Source organism: Anthonomus grandis, chromosome 13, assembly GCF_022605725.1.
Source record: "Anthonomus grandis grandis chromosome 13, icAntGran1.3, whole genome shotgun sequence".
In the NCBI taxonomy this organism is placed as follows: Eukaryota; Metazoa; Arthropoda; class Insecta; order Coleoptera; family Curculionidae; genus Anthonomus; species Anthonomus grandis.
The window spans coordinates 7,636,636-7,658,400 of NC_065558.1; the positions used below are offsets into that span (position 1 = coordinate 7,636,636).

The following is a 21,765-nucleotide window of genomic DNA, read 5'->3' on the forward strand; positions in this document are numbered from 1 at the left end:
GACTTCGATCCCTCCAAGAAGGTCTACAAAGTGGGCAGAGTTTCGCACGAAAGACGCTGCATTTCCCTGGATCGGTCTAATGATCTCCAAAAGGAATTTCGAGAGTTCTGATGTCGGCGCAGAGGCATTTGCTCCTTATGAATCCTTGGTAGTCCGTATAGGTGTGGAGGTTTGCTATAATGTGGTGTCAGCCTAAAGCGTACCGCATCCGACAATGTTGAGGAGTACTTTTTAAGTGCTCTGTAAATTCGACCTTCTATGGTAGTCGTCGGATCCTTAGATAGTATTCGCCTTTGTTCAAAACTTCCTCAACCTTGTTCTCGTAGGTTTCCAGGTCCATAACCACAGTTGCATTGCCCTTATCTGCAGGAAGAATTTTGATGTTCTTTTCACTTTTGAGATTCCTGAGAGCTGTTTCCTCTTCTTTGCTGATGTTCTGCGAAGGTTTCTGTTTTTTAAGTGAGTCCAGAGCAACCCTTACCTCGTGTCGAAATTCATCGGCCTCAGGACGTGGTAGGTGGATTGATTCTACTGAAGACACTATGTCTATAAAGGATGGTTTTGAGGATATGGCGAAGTTTAGTCTTCTGTTTAACACCTTTTGTTCAGCATCGGTAAGGGTTGACTTTTTGACACATTAATGATGGTGGCGGGGAGGTTAGAGGTTGGTGCTGGTTGAGTCCTGTTGGTTCGTCTGGATTTAAGGTTTTGTATATTAAATAAATAAGACAATGCAAGTCAGACAAGATGTTTTCACTGTACCATTGTCTACCACCTTTAAAAAACAAAAAAGTCTTGGGTGTGAAACCATAAATTTCATACATAATTTAAATTTTTCCTTTAAAATTGTTTATCGTTATTTTTTTTTCTCCATAACACTTACATACGGATTTTTTTGTTTTTATTTGTTCTGGAAACAAATTTTGTCCAATATTTTTCCAAAACCTCCACCTCTGTGCATATATTGGTCAGGGACAACTGAATCTGTACAATTGCAAAAATTGTCTAGGGCACGACAAAATTTAGGGTGGAAGTGGAAATTTGACTTAAATAATTCGCTTGGGGTGAAATGTTACTTGTTATCCCTAAGAGCGAATAAAATAGGGTAAAATAAGAGGACGAATGGACAATTTCATTTTTGCTTGAGAGAATTTTGGCGAACGCACTGGGAAAGTATTAAAAATACTCCCTATAGTAATAAATAGAAACCCTGTACAGCCTCAAATTTAAAAACAAAAATTATTTGCCAAAAAATAAAGCCAAACATACCCGAAGATCTACAGTTTAAAAACTGAAATTAATTAATTTTTAAAATGGTATCGTGACCAGTACGAAAGAGCAAAGTGCAAGGACTTATAACACCCATTATTTTATTATTTAGCCGTTTTCGGTTGAATACTGAGAAGGTGCTATATAGGTGCTAATTGGATCGACGCACATGTTATTATTAGTAAATAATACCGGGTGTTAGTAAATAAGTGCGACAAACTTCAGCGGGTGATTCTGCATAGAAAAATAATGACAGTTTGCTATATAAACGTATGTCCGCAAATGCTTCGTTCTCCGACATACGGGGTGTTAGGGTTTTTCTTCAAAATTGACGATTGAGACAAATTGAGATATGCAAATTAAATTTGGAGGGTTTTAAGAGGTGCAATTAAGAATTTTATGTTCACCATTGGCGCGCATACAAGTGATTGTGAATGAATAGAGATATTTAAAATTAAAAATAATTTTTGAATTCCTCGTTCAATTTGTGACAAAAAACCTCTTTCACTTTTTTTTCATATGTGGCGCCGTTTTTATGCAAAAAAAAACATCTTGACGCGTATTTTTCATTTCTTTAATACATTACCAAGAACTATCTAATACAACCAGTACAATAATAGAAAATAACAATACTAAAATCTTAAATAGGCTATAATTCGATTACTCAGGTCATCAACATTTTTGACGGGAGTGGAATAAATTAATGACTTAAGAAAATCCCAAATGCAAAAGTCTAGATGATTTAAATCTGGCGATCGAGCGGGTCAATGTTCTGTATCTCCCCTACAACGATTTGGAAAAACTGTATTTAAGTGATCACGTACATTGATACTAAAATGAACCATAAGTGTTGCCTCAGCTGTAGAGAAATTTCTTCAAAAAGAACAGGTAACTCTTCCTGTAGGAAATGAAGGTAAGATTCTCCTGTTAGGCGTTGTGGGCCGATTAAATGATCGTCAATTAATCCAAGCCATACATTTACTGAAAACTGATGCTGAAAATGAGCCTCAAAGATTCCATGTGGATTCTCGTCAGCCCATAAATAGAAATTTCGCATGCAATGTCCAAAAGTAGCCTCGTCAGTAAACAAAATACCATTTAAAAAATTAGGAATTTGAGCGATTTGAAAAAACTAGACGCGGAAAAAAGTCTCTAGGCAGTAGACCTTGAACACGTTGAATATGAAATGGATACAAATGATTTTATTTGAGAATTTGAAGTACAATTGCTTACATTCAATAGGTATGTTGGCAATTTTTCGCATTTGCAAAATTTTCCATTTTTTTCGATAAATGAATAATTAATTACTTATAAATAATAACTAAAAGCTTAATAGTAGAAGGAACGCTAATTTGACATTTTGTATTTCGCAGACGAATGTTGACATTTTGTATTTAATATTAGATAAATATTGACAGTATAGCCTACTGGATTAAAGAAATGAAAAATACGCGTCAAGTTGTTTTTTTTTGCATAAAAACGGCGCCACATACGAAAAAGAGGTGAGAAGTTATGGACCATAGAATCCCTTACTAATGTATATATTCCTTTATTCTGCATAATATGATTATCTGCTTATTTCACAAATAATATTAGTTTACTTATAGGAGCAGTTAAACAAAATATAACCAGTTAGATTTTAGACATTAAATAAGTTTTTAATTTAAATTAAAAACTTATTTAATGTTAAAATTAAAAAATTATTTTTAATTTAAACTTTCTCAGTGGCGTACTATTTTATTCTTTAAAAAAATTGAGACCGAAATGGTGAACATAAAATTCTTAATTAAAAATAGGCGATAACTACCTCTTAAAACCCTCCAAATTTCATTTGCATAACTCGACCGGTTTCAGAACAATAAATAAATCGTCAATTTTTAAAAAAAACTTTAACGGAAAACGAAGCATTTGCGGACATACGTTTATATAGCAAAATGTCATTATTTTTTCCGTGCCGAATCACCCCTTGAAGTTTGTCGCAGTTATTTACTAACACCCTGTATATTGGGTGTCACTATTAAGCGGCATCACAATTATTATCCTAAAACGGTAAGTTTCTATTAGGTTTTCTTCTTTTTTCCCTGATACAAGGCAAAAGTAAAGAGAACATAACCGAATTACAAAAAAAAAATCATAAGAGTATAGAAAGTTTCTTGCAAACAAGCGGCGATGCGGCAATTTTTTTGTAACAAACGTTACCTACTTATATACGCACATGTAGAAAGCATAACATATCCGATTATTATTATAGACGTACTTGACCGGGATTTGGGTAACACTTTTTTTTTAAATTTTAGCGAATTTGTTTAACGTATTATAAAAAAAATGAAAATCCTCCATTGAATAAATCAAACAAAACCCATCAATGTAATTGTTTTACGTCAAAGCATATACCAAAACCGTATTATACGTCCGTGGCTCGTATAATCCAGTCAAACTCGTATAGTCTACGCCAGTACTTGCTTAGAACATTATCATTCGTTTCTTTAAAGGGTACTACTGTCTGCATTCAGTTGAACGCGCGCTGCAATTCACGTGAAAGTACTATTTTACTTAAGAGAAACGTGCATTCGCGTAATAACTTTGACATGTTATTAGAAATATAAAATAAACATTTATTGTAGTGGGACCCGTGTGTGATTTTTACCTGTTTAAGAAGGAATTATGGATGTTATAATTATTCCAAGCGGAAATGATAATAAGGTGAGTGTTCCATTATTATTGGGTTCATTATTTGAATTATTATTCAATAAGCGTTAGATATATAGCGTATCAAATCTATTTGAATTTTTCTACCTAAAATGGTGCACAGGAATTTTTTTATGACCTAATTTAATTAGTTTTCTTTATTTTTTCAGTTAATTGACATGCACGGGTTATAAAATAATAATTTCAGGATATAAAACAAAATTATACAGGGTGCCTCCGATTAAGTCGGCACTATTGGTATCTTTGTTAATATTTAAGATACAGGGTCGGTTAAATTAGCAAACTAGTAGGATTTTTTCTGTTGATTGAAATGGTGAAAACAGAAAAAAAATTGAACATCGCGTTTTCGAGAAAATGTGAAAAATGTACTTTTGTTAAATGGAATCCCCTGTATATTTTTACATAAATCAAAAGATAATAATTTTCTTAATAAAAAAGTTTTTTTACACTAATAGCCTAAACCTAAAAATAACGAAGTTATAGCGATATTAATAATTTTGTCAAATTTAGGCAAGTTGGCCTTGAACTTTTTGAGAGCAAAACAAATAAATCATTGTCTGAATAATAAAATGACAGTAGCCGTAGAGATTTTATTAAATAAAGAAATACTGACAGTTACATGTTAGCAAAGTTTGTGATTTTTGTAAGATCTAAATTAGTAAAATGTCTTTTACGCATATTGAAAAATGTGATATGTTAGAATGTTACCTTGTATGTCGAAAAAATAGTGACAGAGCACTAGAAGAGTACCGCCAGAGATTCCAGACTCGTAACTTGCCAAACCGTAGATACTTTTTAATTCTCTACAGAAAATTTAGAAGTAACGAAAACGTGTTTAAAAGAACTAGAAGAAGGAACCAATTTATAGTAAGCGAGGATGTTGAAATTTCTATTTTGGCATATTTTGAAGCTCATATGGAAAACTCAACTAGAGATTTAACAAGAGCTTACGGTGTGAGCTTAGTAACAATTTGGCGGGTCTTAAAGAAACAAATTTGTGCCATATAGGTATCGACCAGTACAAACATTGTTGCCTGGCGATAACGAAAGAAGACTTGCTTTTTGCAACTGGTTACGTAATGCATATGAAGCTAATGATAATATTTTAAACCGTATAATTTGGAGCGACGAAGCTAATTTTTCATACGAAGGTATGTTTAACCGTAAAAATGTACACTATTGGTCCCAAGAAAATCTTTTCCTTACTGATCCCAGAAATTCTCAAAATCAATTTAGTATAAATGTTTGGTGCGGCTTAATAGGAAGCCAAGTAATAGGACTTGTGTTTTTTATGATGGCACTTTGACTGGAAGGAGATATGTTGATCTCATATTATCTCGAGCGCTGGAAGATTATTTGGATAATATTAACTTGGAGAGACGGCAACAAATCTATTTTCAACAGAATGGAGCACCTCCCCATCAACTAAATGATGTAAGAATATTACTTAATAGATTATTTGACGATAAATGGATTGCGACACGTGGCCCGATTCGTTGGCCACCTAGGTCACCAGACCTAACCCCTCTAGATTTTTATTTTTGGGGTTACATAAAAAATGAAGTGTATAAAAAAAATACAGAACCGTTGATGAACTTTAAACACATATTAGGCAAATAATTGGATCAATAGATAGAAGATCAATCCTTAAAGCTATAAGACGTGTGCTTAAGTGTGCTCAGAAATATATTGAACAAGATGGCGATGTTTTTGCTCATTTATTGTAAATTAGTAGTTTTACTTGATGTTATTTATTTTAAAGCCAACTTGCCTAAATTTGACAAAATTATTAATATCGCTATAACTTTGTTATTTTTAGGTTCAGGCTATTAGTGTAAATACACTTTTTTATTAAGAAAATTATTATCTTTTGATTTATGTAAAAATATACAGGGGATTCTATTTAACAAAAGTACATTTTTCACATTTTCTCGAAAACGCGATGTTTAATTTTTTTTCTGTTTTCACTATTTTAATCAACAGAAAAAATCCTACTAGTTTGCTAATTTAACCGACCCTGTATCTTAAATATTAACAAAGATAACAATAGTGCCGACTTAATCGGAGGCACCCTGTATACTCCATGCTTTCAATTTATTCCTAGCATTTAGGCGATTTTAATAATTTTTTTTACAGCGATTTTTGATATACCTCAAAGTGACTTTTAATTTTATTCCAGGCATATAAAATCATTTTCCAGGCATTTGGGGTAATTTTTCCAGTTATTTTTATTTCTTCCAGGCATTTGATAAATAAAAATTAATTTCTAATGCTCGGGAGGCATGAAAAATGCCATTAAAGTCCTAAAAGAATTACGCTAAAGGAGGTACTGTGTAATATTGTATTACTAGAGGTAAGTAACTGAAAAACGGACCGAAAACATGAAAGTTTATTTCCAGTGCTTGGCAGATATAGAAAATGACATTAATGGGAATTTAAAACAAAACTGGAAAAATTATCCAAAATGCCTGGAAAAAGTCAGGGATTGTCAGACCTAGACCTATTTTTTTATCAAATGGTTGACAGATTGACAGCTGCTTGACTGATGACGTAAAACAGCTGATTTTTGATGGCACATCAACCGATGAAAAAAAAATGCTTTTTTGTATTGTTGAGTTTTGTTTCCCTGTTTTGATTTCACATTTCAGTTGATTTCCAAATTTATTTTTCCTCCTTAGATTTCCTCTTTGTTGTTATATTTTAATAGGACTTCACGTAACTTGCCAGGGTGCGAAAAATATTACCCCTATGCCCTTGCCTCTTGCACTTTGTAAAAAAATCTTTAAAAAAAATTATAAAATGTCAAAGTCAACTCTCAATTTTCTTTTCAACTCTCTAACTTCGATAGTTTCAGAGATGTGAGCATTTTGTACCTAGAATCTTCAATTTCTTTAAAAAAAAAACATTTTTTCAAATTCTAATGCGAATTTTTCCATTGTAAAAAAGTTCTGCCAAAAACGCTGAAATATGTGTTTAATGATTTTATTAAAGGAAGTTGTGTTTCAATTTTCAGCTCTCTAGCTTCAGTACTTGCCGAGATATGAGCTTTTTATGCCTTGGATCTTTAATTTCTTTAAAAAGGAAATTTTTTGAAATTCTAAGGCTAATTATTTCATTATAAAAAAATTCTGCCAAAAACGCTGAAATAGGTGTCCACTAATTTTATTAGAAGAACCTGTGTTTCAATTTTCAACTCTCTAACTTCAGTACTTTCTGAGATATGAGCATTTTGTGCCTAGGCTAGAATCTTCAATTTCTTTGAAAAGAGCATTTTTTTCAAATTCTAATGCAAATTTTTTCATTGTAAAAAAGTTCCATTCCACATTCAACACTTCTATTACACCATTCCACCAAAACGAAAATACGATGAACCAGTGATTGCCATCAGCCAATCATTGACGGACCTATCATATAATAAAGAAACGTTATGTGATGGAAAGCAGATAATTTAGAAACGTAAATAGCAAATTTTGCTTAAGCTGTGACTGCTGAATTTAAAAACGCGCCCTATGTTGACAAATTTTCCTAGTGACATGTGACATTTCCTTGTGATGTTAGAAGTGTCACTCGTCCGCACAGTGTTGCCAGGTAGTATTAACTTTGTTGACATTAAAATGCGCAATCAAAGCGCCACCTTTTGAATTAGCGTAAAACTATTAAAAAAGTAATGAGGAAAGTATAAATCAAGGAATCCGTACTTTAATTCGGGAAAGTTCGGTCAGTTCCGTCCGATGTTTTATTATATTATATTTGTTTATTAAATTACGCTGTAAATGTAACAAAAGCATAACATTACCCTTTTCTTTCATCAAGATCTATTTATTCTTATCTGGTTTATGCTCACAATTTTAAGGATATCAACGACACCTAAAGGGTTTCTACAGGTCATAAAACAAATGTAACTAAGGTTAAATTAAGTACACGTAAAGACAGCAAGGACAAGATAAATGAGCATATATTGTATTGTACAAGTTTGTTTAATTTATTAAGTCAATTGGTTCAGCGCCATATAAGCTGTGGTCCTTCGATAAAAATAAAAAGTAAGTAAATGCAGTTTACTGATACTATCATTATTACAGGAAAAAGATACCATCTACTTATAAATATAATTTCAGAATGGCAAACGGTCGCCATCTTGGAAAAAACATTTTTTTCAGACCCAAAACAAAATGGCCTCTTATTAAATTAAATGTGGCCAATATAGGTAACTAATAAAACACCGCCATTTTGTTTCGGATCTGCAAAGTGCTTAATACTAAAATTAAGATGGCGTTCATTTGCCATTTTGACACTCATTTGTCATATTGCATCAGGTGTGTCTCACATTTTGTGTTTAAATCAACCATTGACATTATTGACGGTACTGACAATTTAATCTTGTTTGAAAAATTATTAAATAAATGTGAAACAGCTACCCTGAAACTCAATAATTTAAAAGACCGCAATAACTGTCAATATTCAATGTATTTTATATTCAAGATGGCGCCTCGTCGCCATATTAAAAATCTCACTATATATCTTTATTATATTATGTACATCCATAGTATTGAGAACAAAATAACCTCCGATCCGAGTGAATGTTGGTCTTTTATTCGAAGCAAACATAATCAGTCTCAAATCCCCGTCTAAATGAAGCTTTCTAACCAATCATACAATACGCCTGACAGCATTGTCTCCGCTTTTGGAGATTATTTCAAGAGTGTATACACGAACTCACTTCCCAGCGATCATCCTGTCGTCTCTGAACCTCCCTTAAGTTGCATAGACCTCGTCGCCCTCGCGGCTACCGACATTATAATGGCGAGCAAGTGTCTCAAAAGCAAAATGACTTCTGACCCAGATCTAATTCCTAGTTTTTTAGCTAAGGACTGCTCTGTTGCATTTACAGACCCTCTGCTCTACATTTTTAATCTGATCCTTATCACAGGTATTTTTCCCAATATCTGGAAGCAAGCCAAAGTTTGCCCTATCTTTAACCCTTTCGCAACGACTTTATTTTTTAAAAAATGATTTTGATTTTACTAATGGGATATATATGTCCCACACGAGCTGATGCATTCAAAATACGAGTTTTAAATTTTAATTTTTTTAAATAAAAAATCTTGTTATAGGATAAGGTAGCTTATAAATAAAACAAAAAATTGCTTTTTATCTATTTATATAAGCGTATAAAAGAAATACAACCTGGGACACGGGTGTCCCACTAGTAATGAAAACTAAGTGAACATCGGGACAAATGTGTACCACCAGATAAACATAATACATAAAATTTAATTATAGAAACCATAAACGCGCAAACTATTTATGGTATATCGAAAAACAGTCCGCGCATAACGGAACTTTGCAACCTGAACACATAGTTTTTGTACGTTTTTCGATTTTTTTTGACGAGCACGAATGGCATCTACGTCGAGTGGTTCCCTGAATAGGTAAATGATCGCCAACATTTACCATATTTCTTGACGAACTTGAAGGTCTGCCAGTACAACGTTTCCTTACCATGCCTGCATTTTCTCTTCCCAAATTAATAAGCGATTCAGCTAAGTTAACTAAAAAAACTATAAATGGAACATCACGATTGTGAGCTTCTTTGCAAAGTATCCACGCATTTGTGGCTGAAGTAAGAAAAAGTTTATAGAACACCTTTCTCCACCATTTCTGTGACTTCCGGTCTATATCATAAAGGCCGGAGAGTTGATCTGAGAGATCCACTCCTCCCATATAGGAGTTATAATCTTTGATTGTTTTGGGGCACGGCCTTAGTTCCATCCTTCTGTCGCCGTTCTACAGTTTCCATCTCAGAACTGTGGCAGTTTGAGAGAACAATTACTTCTTTTGAATCTTTCCATAAGTATGCAGCAACACCTACGTTGCTAAATAAAGAGTAAGAATCGCCTTTCTTCATGTTTTGTTTAGCGACAAAATCTTCAAATTTTCGAAGATTTTTTCGTTTTGGCATACATGTACTCACTGCAGCAAATTTTATGGAAGACATCGATGAAACAGAAGCAAAAAATCTATCAAAGCATACCATTACCTCCGGGTCTCTAATAGACTTACATAAGGTCTTTACAACCCGTTCACCTAATCCTTGGCCAAGAGTGCTATCTGGAGTATCAACTTCTTTCCCGCAATATATGTTCATATCATATACGTAACCAGACTGTGAATCACACCTTTCCCAAACCTTGATGCCCCTTTTTATTGGTTTTAGAGGAAGATACTGTTTAAGAGCTGAACGGCCTTTGAATTTTACCATAGACTCATCTATGCTTTGAAATGTGCTCTCCGAACGCGCTTTTGAAAACGTATGCTTCAAACAGGACATTACTTCTTCAATGTAATAAAGCTTTCCTGAATTTTCTGGACGACTTGGATTATTATAATACATCTTAGATGTAAGAAGAAGAAAACGATCGCGTGATATGGCTTCTTTTATAGCTTCATTTCCAAGTGACTTATTAGAGGACCAGTAGTTTGCCATGCACGGTACTTTGTTATATGCCATAACAATATAACACCCCAAAACTATCATGATCTCATAATGATCAGTTGGAGCATATGCTTTTTTTGTTTTGACTTCGAGAATTTGTAATCTCTGGTTAGTGCATTGGGAAATAAACATAGACAGGCTTTTAGGAAACAGTTTGAAAAAACACTCCCGTTCAGACGATTTATGAGTTATGTCCGAATACAAAATGCTAGGGATTTTTATTAAGCTGCTACTGGTGGTCCAATGAATGTTTGTAGTGTCACAAATTGCATTTTCAGAATTCTCCTGGTTTTCTTCAATTACTTCAGGTTCAATAAGGCTTTCAGGGCTTTCGTTTTCAATGTTGGAAGTATTGTCGGTACTACAAATAATTGCCAATTCATCCTGGGAGACTCGTTTTGGCTTCTTCTTTTTAGGTGAATCCATTTCGATATCACTTTCAGATGAGGGCTGGTACTCAGAGCCGGAATCTTGAAAAGGATCTTCCATATCTGAATCATCGGATAATCCATACTGGTCAATACTCATAGCCATTTCTTGTAATTCTTTAGGTTTTAGCGGTTTTCTACTGCAAGCACAAAAAAGTAAGCATCAGCTGATGGGTTTTTAAAAATATATATCATGTAGGTCTTCACCAAACATAACGACTATAAATGCTGTAATTATTATTTTTTAAACGTACGTACTGTAAACTGTAATAAACGTATTATACAGTATTATTTTTATTATATTAATTTGAATTCTAAATACCTATTGGAACTTTTTATAAAATTATTATGTTTAAATTTTTACGAGGTGTAGAGGCATAAATTCCAACCGAAAAATATCAAAAAAATATTCACATATTCAAAAGGCTTACTAACTTTTTGTAATTTTCAATGATTTTTTGCCTTATAAATTGACGTTATAAGAAACATACAGCTAATGCCTAAATTTCCACTTTAATCTTAATTTTACGACTGGGACATATACGTCCCTAAATCTAAATATCTGGGTCTTATTTTATTCAAATACAACATACAATATTTTACCTTAACTAAAACTTACCTTGTCATAGTTTTAATTCACTTTTAAAGACAAAAAAACACCTTTAATAACCACAAAAACAAGAGCGCCACTTAACCGCTTGTTTACATTTCAAATTTACTATCCAATCTAACCTCAAAATACAGCCCACGAGTTATATTTAATTTCAAAAACTGGATAATACTACTGGGACAACAGCCGATATAAAAATAATACATTTTTGACCCACCCGTTTGTAAAAAGAATTGCCTGGGACATATATGACCCACTAGTATTTTTTAAACATTTAATTTAAAAATAAATGCGTATATTAAAAACAGTTTTTTTGGTGGGACACATATCACCCGTTAGTATCGAAAGGGTTAAAAAGGACGATGCTGGAACAATAGAGAATTACCGCCCTATATCCATTATGTGCAATTTCTTAAAGTTATTCGAGTTGGCTCTTTATAAATTAATTTTTCCCAAGGTTAAGTCCATGCTCAAAATGGCTTCGTTTCTGGTCGATCATGTACTACAAACCTAGTATTCTTCTCTCAGTTTGTGTGCGAAGCACTTAATGATAGAGGTCAAATCGATCTTATCTACACAGACTTTCAAAAGGCTTTTGACCAGATTGACCACTTCATCCTATTAAATAAGCTTGAACGCCAGTTTGGATTCTCCGATCGCTTGATAAAGCTCCTTAACTCCTATTTAGTTGACCGCTCTCAGTTTGTAGTGGTCGAAGGCTTTAGATCTGCTTGCTTTTCACCCACCTCTGGAGTTCCTCAGGGCTCTAACTTGGGCCCCCTTCTCTTTAACGTTTTCGCTAATGACTTGATCTCCACCCTCAATAGCTCTCGGTTAGCATATGCTGATGACCTAAAGCTTTTCCATAGGATTGACTCTATAGCAGATTGTGGTCAACTGCAAGAGAACATCAATACTGTACACCATTGGTGCACTTTAAACCGGCTTAATGTGGCCAGCTACTTTCGAATCAAAAGTCCAGTTGTCTTTAATTACTCAGTTAATGGAGAGTCTCTGGCAAGGTCTACCTGTTTTAAGGATCTTGGAGTCACCTTTGACCAAAAATTTTCTTTTATCCCTCACATCGAAGATACTGTTTCTAGAGCTACTCGCATGTTGGGCTTTATTATTAGAAATTGCAAACTTTTTTCTAACTGGACAGGCTGGACTACAGCTCCCTCATTTGGTCTCCCATTTACAACCAGCAGATTCACCTATTAGAATCAGTCCAACAGAGATTCCTTAAATGTTTGTCATTTAAGGATGATGGAGTCTATCCTCCAAGGGGTTTTGACCATAACCTGCTGCTCTCTAGATATACTGAACGGTCACTTGCGAAGAGGAAAAAAATGCATTCGGTGAAGTTCTTGTTTAATTTACTTAACCATAAAATTGACTGCCCATAACTTTTGCAAAGGATTTGCTTCCAGGATCTAGACAGTGTCCAGCTTTTAATTTTTATTTGGACACAGCCAGGTCCAACATTCTGTACCAGAGTCCTATTCACTTTATGTGCCAAAACTTTGACACTATTACTGATGCTTGTGACATTCACCATGACAATTTGGCACCTGCGTATGGTCGGTGGGGGAGGCTAGGTTATTTAATTTTTAGTTTGAATACATTTATTTACTAATTTTTTTTTGTTCTATTGATTTAAATTAATTGTTCTTATCCTAATTTACTGTTGATTTTTTATTATTTATTTCCTCAAACTCACTACTTTTTTTTATTATATAGCAATTCTTTTATAGTTTAGTTGCATGAATCTAATACAGTTCATGCATTCGTACTTGTACATTCATATATTTAATTCATTCTCCTGTAACTTGGTATATGTAACCTGTTGGAAATAAAGCTTATTATTATTATTATTATTATAATCTTTATTCACAAATGAGGCATCTATTTCGATACCAATATTACACGCGCTTATAATGTTATTAAGTATAAACAAAATGATAATAGTCCAAGTTCAACCACATTCGTCGTCATGGTCATTATAACCAAAAACTCGTAATTTCGGCTGTAGTAATTACGTAGGTCACGTTTATTGGGAAATAATGAATCGATTGCCGCACTACACCTGTTAGCGTGTAATTAAGGTAGAACCTTGATTTAAAATTTGGGCGCGAAATTTATAAACGTCACTTGTCATTTATCTGTGGCAATACGCAAATAACGTAGGGATGGTTTTTTTTTCAAATGACTTATTAACAGACTTATTTAACATCACAGTTATAAAATCCATTAAATTCCAAAAAAGAAGAAATCGTCAATGAGGAAAAAAATACTTTGGAGACAAAACTCCAAGAATAATAAATAAATAGAGTGGAGCTAACTGTTATCACATTAGAAAAAAAGGCAATTTATTTGTCAATTGACGTCAACTGTCATATTGCATCAGGTGAATGCATACCTGGCACACTCACATTTTATGTTTAAATCAACCATTGACATTTGACGGTACTGACAATTTAATCTTGTGTGAAAAATTATTAAATAAATGTGAAACAGCTACCCTGAGACTCAATAATTATAAAGACCGCAATAACTGTCAATACTCAATATATTTTCTACTCAAGATGGCGCCCTTCTGTCATATTAAAAATCTCACTAACCAAGACTTATTAACAGACTTATTTAACATCACACTTATAAAATTCATTAAATTCAAAAGGAGAAGTCGTCAATGAGGAAAAAAATACATTAGAGACAAAACTCCGAGAATAATAAATAAATAGAGTGGAGCTGGACAGATATAGATGTCTTCCGTGTTTTCTCTTCTCATATAAGATTCACTTTTTAGACGGGTTGTTTCTTATTAGTTACGTTGAGCTTTGGCGTAATAATTATATTTATTACAGAAAATAAACACAATCTGGCAACTGCGAGTACATATGTCAAAAGTTTAACAATGTAATCATATTAATGGCAACATCAAATAATCTAGATTAGACCCCCATTTTAGCATATTTTAGGTCTCTATTCAGTTATATAAAACAATGTATAAAAACCAAACGAAATTTTGTTGTTCAGATTTAACTAAGCGCCCTTCTAAGTATATTTCAATAAAATAGCTATCCAAAATTGAAACAAACATAACCTGGATGGCCTCAACCCTTTTTTCCATATAAAAATAATTTTCAGGATTTTGCTTATTTGTATGTCAAATGGCAATATCGCCCTAGATCAGTGAATAAGCAGAAAACAAGTTTCATTTGTTGTGGAGTTTTTGCATTATATGTTTTGAAAAAATTTGCAGATTTTGTTTTTTTTACCTTTATTTGTTTAACACCCCCTGTAGCTGCCTTTTGTATTTAGGTATGTAGTACAGATGCTGTTTCACTCTATTTTATAGTGTTAATTTACCCCACTCAGCACCCCTTTTTTACTCCCGGGTCCCGTAGGCTTCTAGGGTAAAAAAAAAAACAGAAAAAAAACACTTTTTTTAAAGCAGGGCTGACAGTTTTTTGCTCTATAAAGATACTAAAAAAGGCCTATATAGAGAAATTTTCTTATAGTAGAAAACCGTTTTGTAAAACCGTTCTGAGCCACTAGCTGACCCTGCATTTTATTGTAATAAAACTGTTACATGTCATTTGAAGTCGCTAAGATAATTAGCATGTAATAATATTATTTTAAAAAGGCGTTTTGGTTCATGATACCTATAAAGTATATTTTCCAAGTAGCACCCGTAATTTCATTTAAATCAACAATAATTACTATTGCCTGGTAGGCAACCAGCAAAGCGTCCTCAACACGATCTGTCACTTTGACATTCTCTGACGTGTGCTTGGGTCGTCACACCTAACCTAACTTTTTTGTTTTGATTTCGCAATTTACATTTCCACTTAGAAATTATTCGGATTTTATCAGCAGAAACTTGATCAGACGTCGACGGAGGACGCGGAGATCGGTACCCGGGTCAACGGAGCCAAAGGTAAAAGTACCGCGGACGTCATCGTGCGGCGTAAGAACCGCCAAACGCGACCAGTACGCGTTTTGGTACGACGGTTCGCTGTCATGGCCATCGGGTTCGCTTTATTAGGGGGCCTCGCGGCCGTTTTCTGGTACTTCTTTGGGCCCCAGTTTTTGGTACAGCTCGCCATTGTCGTTTTGGTTGCTTATTTGGCCGCCGGTCACTGGAGATGGTTTTATGTGGCACTGGTTACGGCTCCCAGGGATTTAGGGTAAGTACTCATTGATGTGTCTCCGATAAGTAGGGCTCTAGGTCACTGATCTTTTATGGGAACTTGTTTAGTAATTAATTGATGAATGTTTGCTTAGATGTTGCTTTAAGTGACTAATGATTTTTTTCTTGTCAAGTAAAGTTATTAATATGACACATTTGTATTCTGTGACATGCCACTATTGTTTAAATGCAAATCAAGATGTCAAGGCATTTCTGAAATACAGTATCGGACAAAATTAGAGAGACTCGACTACTTATGTCTTTTATGTAGGATAAAAATGATTAAATTCCTCTTTTTGTGCTGAAGGATGTTATGTTTTGAAGTAGTTTAAAAAGGCACTAAAATAAATTTTTAAAAAAAAAACATTTCTCAAGATTTATTAGGAAAAATTAAAAAATGCAAAAAATTCTGTGCGACAAAATTAGAGAGACTTATCCTTAAAGTACATTTGTACCCTATACTAATGAAACTAACCTAATACTTTGTCCAGTACCCTTTATTCTGGATAACTTTTTCACATCTATTCGGCATCAATCCAATGAGATTCAAAATTACAGCTGGATCCATTGATTTCCAGGCATTCTCGATTTCTTCAAATAATTGAGCACGATTCCCGATGTTTTTAGTGCGAATCTTTTTCTCTATAATCTCCCAAAGATTTTCAATTGGGTTCAAGTCCGGCGATTGCGGTGGCCATTTTAAAACTTGAATTTTGTTAGCCAAAAACCATTCCTTCACAAGTTTGGCCGTATGTTTGGGGTCGTTATCGTGTTGGAACGTGAATCTTAGCGGCATTTCCCATTCGGCGTAAGGCAACATTACATCTTCCAGTATAGTCCGATACATAAATCTATCCATAGTGCCCTTAATTTTGTGGATAGGACCCATTCCATAACCCGAAAAACAACCCCAAACCATTAAATTGCCACCTCCGTGCTTCACAGTACCAGAAACATATTTTGGATCAAGCCTTTTGTTTGCTGGGCGATGTACCAACTGCGCTCCATCACTTCCAAAAATATTATATTTAGACTCGTCACTAAACAAAACCTTATTCCAGTCCTTAGCTGTCCAGTAACGGTGACATGTTGCAAATAACATTCTAGCAGCTACATTTTTTTTTGATAGATGGGTTTTTTTTGCTGATCTCCTTCCAGGAAGCCCCGCCTCCACTAATCGCCGCTGCACAGTCCTGGATGAAACCCCAGGCGCCTCCAATTCAGCCAAAATCTGTGTTGAAGATAGACACGGATTATTCTGACTTAGTCGTTTAATTCTCCTGTCCAGCAGTACTGAGGTTTTTCTCTTGCGGCCACCTCTTTTAAGGTTTGTCACTCTTCCACGGAGCTGATAATTTTTTATTGTTCTGGAAACCATTTGTTTACTGACGTTGAATTGCTCTTTTTGTGTGTTGGCAAATAGAGAAGTCTCTCTAATTTTGTCCGATACTGTATATTTACTATACTGGGTTTTGATTTAGTGTATTAAAAACAGATAAAAATTGCTGAAACCGTATTGGAAAATACTGTTGGGGCTTTACATAGTCATAATTTACAGTGATAATTCTCATCAGATGAACTAAATGTCCCTTACGTAAATAATTGAGGAGCTTAAGGAGTAAGGTGGGATGGTTAAAATAATTTAGAGAAACTTAATTATTTAGGCTTCCCTGTGTGCTTGGAAGAAACGAAAATATTTGAGTAATTACCATAAGTCTTTTAAGCTCTACTGGGCTTAGGATACTACCTCAACTACCTAAAAATGTTAAAAATAATGTACTATATCCAAGAACCACTTTTATCTCTTAAATTTTGCAGAAAATTAATTATTTCAAGCTTCCCTGTGTGCCCAGAAGAGACAAAAATGTTTTTACAAATTCCAGGCAGTTGATGGAGTCATTCTTCTGAAATTTCTATATATCTTTCAAGGCTCTCCTAGACTCGGGACACTACCTCAACTGCCAAGAAATTATAAAAATAATGTACTATATCCAAGAATTGTTTAAAACGAGATTCTGAATTCAGGCAGTACTTTGCGAGGATCCTCCTTACCAAGTTAAACACTATGGCTTGACTCCTGTCAATATCTGTCACTTTTTGAAAATCTACTTTATTTCATTTTAGGACTTCTAAGAAAGAGTGCTGCTGTTCAAGTCTTAAAAAAAATATTAACACTACCATCCTTGTTTATTCTAGAAACTTGTTGTTTGATCTACTTTTAATTTTATACAGGTGTAGCTGCTAATAATTGTAATTTTATGAAATGTTCTGATATTGTACTTTGCCCATTACTTCACTCAACTTAGAATTCATTAATTTATTCTAGTTTAAAATTTTCTTACCAACTTCCTTCTTCAATTGAAATAAATAATAAATTTAAAAAGGAAGGAAGTAAAGCGCTTGATGCTGGAGAAAGCATAATAGAAACTGTTAGAGGATAATTTTTGGTTTTTAGTTTTATTTTTACTATTAGGTTATATTTTTCTTTAATTGCTTATACTTTTTTGTAATAGTTTGTTTATAACAAAGCAATTTGTTGAAACAATACCACTTTCTTTATTCTTATTCTTGTCACATGTGGTGAAGTTCCTGGACATTCAAAAATGCATCCTAATCTGATTTTTTGAAATGTGGATTAGGTGTTAGAACATATTTATCTAATAGACCACAACACACTAAAATTAATAATTTGGTATATAGTCAAAAAACTGTCTAAACAGAAATATTTAGGTAGGTACAATTCGTGGTACAACATTCAATTCCATAAACATAAATGATACAGGTATTATTCACTCATGTAACTAAATGAATCTTAAATGGGTGACCCATATTAATAATGTTGCATTCAGATATTAAGTACCAATCTTACTATTTTATTATATAAATCCTTAGTGGAATCTTTGTTACATTGTGCTATAGTGGCGTGGGATGTAGAACTATGTTCTAAAGGTTTTAAAACATATTTAATTATATAGCAATGATAGTGTCTTTAATATTCAAAAAGTTGTATATTCTAACCACCTGTATGTAACTCAAAATAATCCATTCTCTGAGACAAGAATAAATGTTATAGACATTTAATATTTACTACCAGTCACAAAATTTTAATTATTTAGAATGTGCTTCTAATAACAATTAGAAATGCAACACACATTAAAATTTTTAGTAAAACATTTAAACCATTTACATTTCAAAATGCACTGCAGTTACTGCAGTATTTCTTTCTAATATCATTCAGAAGGAACATTTTTTTTTGAGTGGGTAGCATTGTAAATTGAAGAGCAAACTTAATTCTTCTCATTTGCACATTACGGGCATTAAAGACTACAAAATTAAAATTTTCGAATCGGTAAATAAATCTGTATCTTGAATTTATAATTTATAAAACAATAAAGCAATTTAGTGGCAAGTGGACTGGCGAAACATGTTTATCACTTCAAAAACTTAAAAAAAACGGTTAATAGAAATGTTTTGTTAAGGGTTTACCATTTTTTAATACAGTTTGTATATTACATCTCAGGCTAGGAGAATTTTTAAGTTGTAAAAAAGGAAGTTTGATAAATTATGTCAAAGATCCTTTTAAGAGCCTCAATCTCCTTACACTTTCATCAAATTTAATCAAAGATCAGCAGTTTATAACTATAACACAAGGCAAGTAAGTCTTTTAGAGATTCAATTCCTGAGACTACAACTGCATATTAGTGCCCCAAGCTTTTTTAATAAACTTACAAGTGCACTTAAATGAATTTTTATCTCTTTGATGAATATTTATAGGCAGAATTGTGAAAGCCCAGGAGTAGACCTAGCGAGTGGAATATAATATCAATTCAAAAGTACATAAGTTCTTCCTTGTATGTTTTCTGTTTTAAGCTTGTATATGTTTAAGATTTTACTTACACATGAATAAACTTTACTTTATATTTTTAGTGCCTTAATAAAATACATAAAATGCCAAATTCAGGTGAAATATTTACAAGGACAAGACCTCCCCCTATACCAAATATTCCAGCAGAATGTGAGGAAACATCCTCACAAACCAGCGATTTTATTTGAGGATCAGGAATGGACGTTTATGCAGGTACCTAGTTATTTCACACCATAATTCATATACTAATAGCCATAACTGATAAAACTGCAATAAATATCTGGTTACCCGGTTTTTGCTTATAAGGCATTCTTATAAAACATGAATTATATTTTCCTTTATAGATTGATGAATATAGTAACAAAATAGCGAATATATTCAAGAGCCATGGCTATAAAAAGGGCGACATTGTGGCCCTGTACCTCGAAAATAAACCAGAGTTTGTCTGTATTTGGTTAGGACTCTCGAAACTGGGAGTAATTGTTTCTTTAATCAACACAAACTTAAGGCTGACTTCATTGGTGCATTCCATCACGATTGTCAAGTCACAGGCAGTCATTTTCGGTGCTGAATTGTCACATGGTATGTTATTATATAATTCAAGAGCCTTATCTTAAAAAGTTTATGGAGTACTACTTATATAATTAAAAGTGAAATATTTAATTATGTCGAAACGGTTTGTGGGGACCGAAGGTCGAAAATCACACAAACATATTATAAAAAAAAATTATAATTATTTTTAAAATGGTAATTTTGTAGCAGTACATTAAGCTTTTGGTATTATTAAAGCGTCATTTATGAACTGTGACCTTTAGTGTCGAGTTGTGTAAATATTAGCAATTTTAATTATTCCAAAAAGCTACGATAGTAACGAATTTATTATTATCATATTTAATTGTCATACAATACAGGGTGTTTCAGAATTATGGGATCAAACTTCTGGGGGTTGTTCAGTGCAACAGAAGAATCCATTTGAGTATAGGAACCCATGTCCGGAAATGCGTCTAAGACGCGTTAAAATTTATAAAAAACATTAATTACCTAAATAGGATCTGCTGCATTTATTGTTACCTTTTGTACATGATACCATAACAACAATTGTTTAAAATCAACGCTTATAAATGTCAATTCTCAATGTCATGTTTAAAAATTTTATAGCTTACAATTTTTAAACATTTATTGCTAATGGAAAACTTTACCAATCAAGAATTGGCGGATATGCATACGGAGCAACAAACTGCAATGCACGAGCAGCATCAGGTTGTATCATGAACGTCATCCCGAACGACAGGAACCTGGATACAAAAAGTTTATTGCGGTTCGTTGGCGGCTCGCTGAGACAGCCATGTTTAAGACCAAGATGCATGATACTGGTGTTGCTCGAACCGTAAGAACGGTCGAATTTGAAGAAGAGGTGCTTCACCATCAAATAGCACACGTGACGTCGCTAAGAATATGAATACGAGTAACGCTTCTGTCTGGCGGGTACTACACGAGCAACAACTCCATCCTTATACCACTTCCAGAAAGTTCAAGGTAAAGGGTGATTCAAATTGAGCTTCCACATTAAAAATATTAAAAAAAAAAGAAGAAATTGAAAATTATAGAAAAATATTTATTTTTCCCTTGAAGGTAGTTAATTACAATTATGTATGAAAGATGACATCATGTAAATGACCGCCGCGGCTCATGTGGCATGACGTAAACTGTTTGGAGAAATTTTCGACTACTCTGTGGCACAAATCAGGACCTATGTTGGTAATTTCTCGTCTAATCTCTTGTTTCAGCTCCGCAATGGTGTTCGGGTTATTCTTGTAGACTTTGCTCTTAAGATACCCCCATAGAAAATAATCTAAGGGAGTTAAATCACAGGATCGCGGCGGCCAATTGATATCACCGTTACGTGAAATAACGCGACCTGGAAACTTGCCGCGCAGTACTTGGATCGTTTCTCCTGATGTGTGACAGGTGGCACCGTCCTGTTGAAACCAGAGATCTTCGATATCCATATCTTCCAACTGTTCCCAGAAAAATTCTGTTATGATGTTCCGATAGCGAACGCCATTAACCGTAACAGCGTTCTCCACATGATCCTCGAAGAAAAATGGACCAATTACGCCTCCGGACCAAAAGGCACACCAAACAGTCACCTTTTGAGGATGCATTTTCACTTCAACAATCTGTCTTGGATTTTCT

General features: G+C 33.8%; 1 protein-coding gene across 2 annotated transcripts in view; it reads left to right on the forward strand.

Annotated features, from left to right (window-relative positions):
- The first annotated feature begins 3,736 nt into the window (after positions 1-3,736).
- The window catches only part of LOC126743879 (long-chain fatty acid transport protein 4), a 41,627-nt gene continuing 23,598 nt past the window's right edge, over positions 3,737-21,765 (forward strand). The window contains exons 1-4 of one of the 2 annotated variants that reach the window (XM_050451125.1): positions 3,737-3,972; positions 15,389-15,702; positions 19,632-19,782; positions 19,914-20,151. In XM_050451125.1, coding sequence (XP_050307082.1) covers positions 3,934-3,972; positions 15,389-15,702; positions 19,632-19,782; positions 19,914-20,151 — 742 coding nt within the window. In that variant the 5' untranslated portion in view covers positions 3,737-3,933. The remainder of the gene's footprint in view (positions 3,973-15,388; positions 15,703-19,631; positions 19,783-19,913; positions 20,152-21,765) is intronic. The other variant, XM_050451126.1, reaches the window with a different exon arrangement.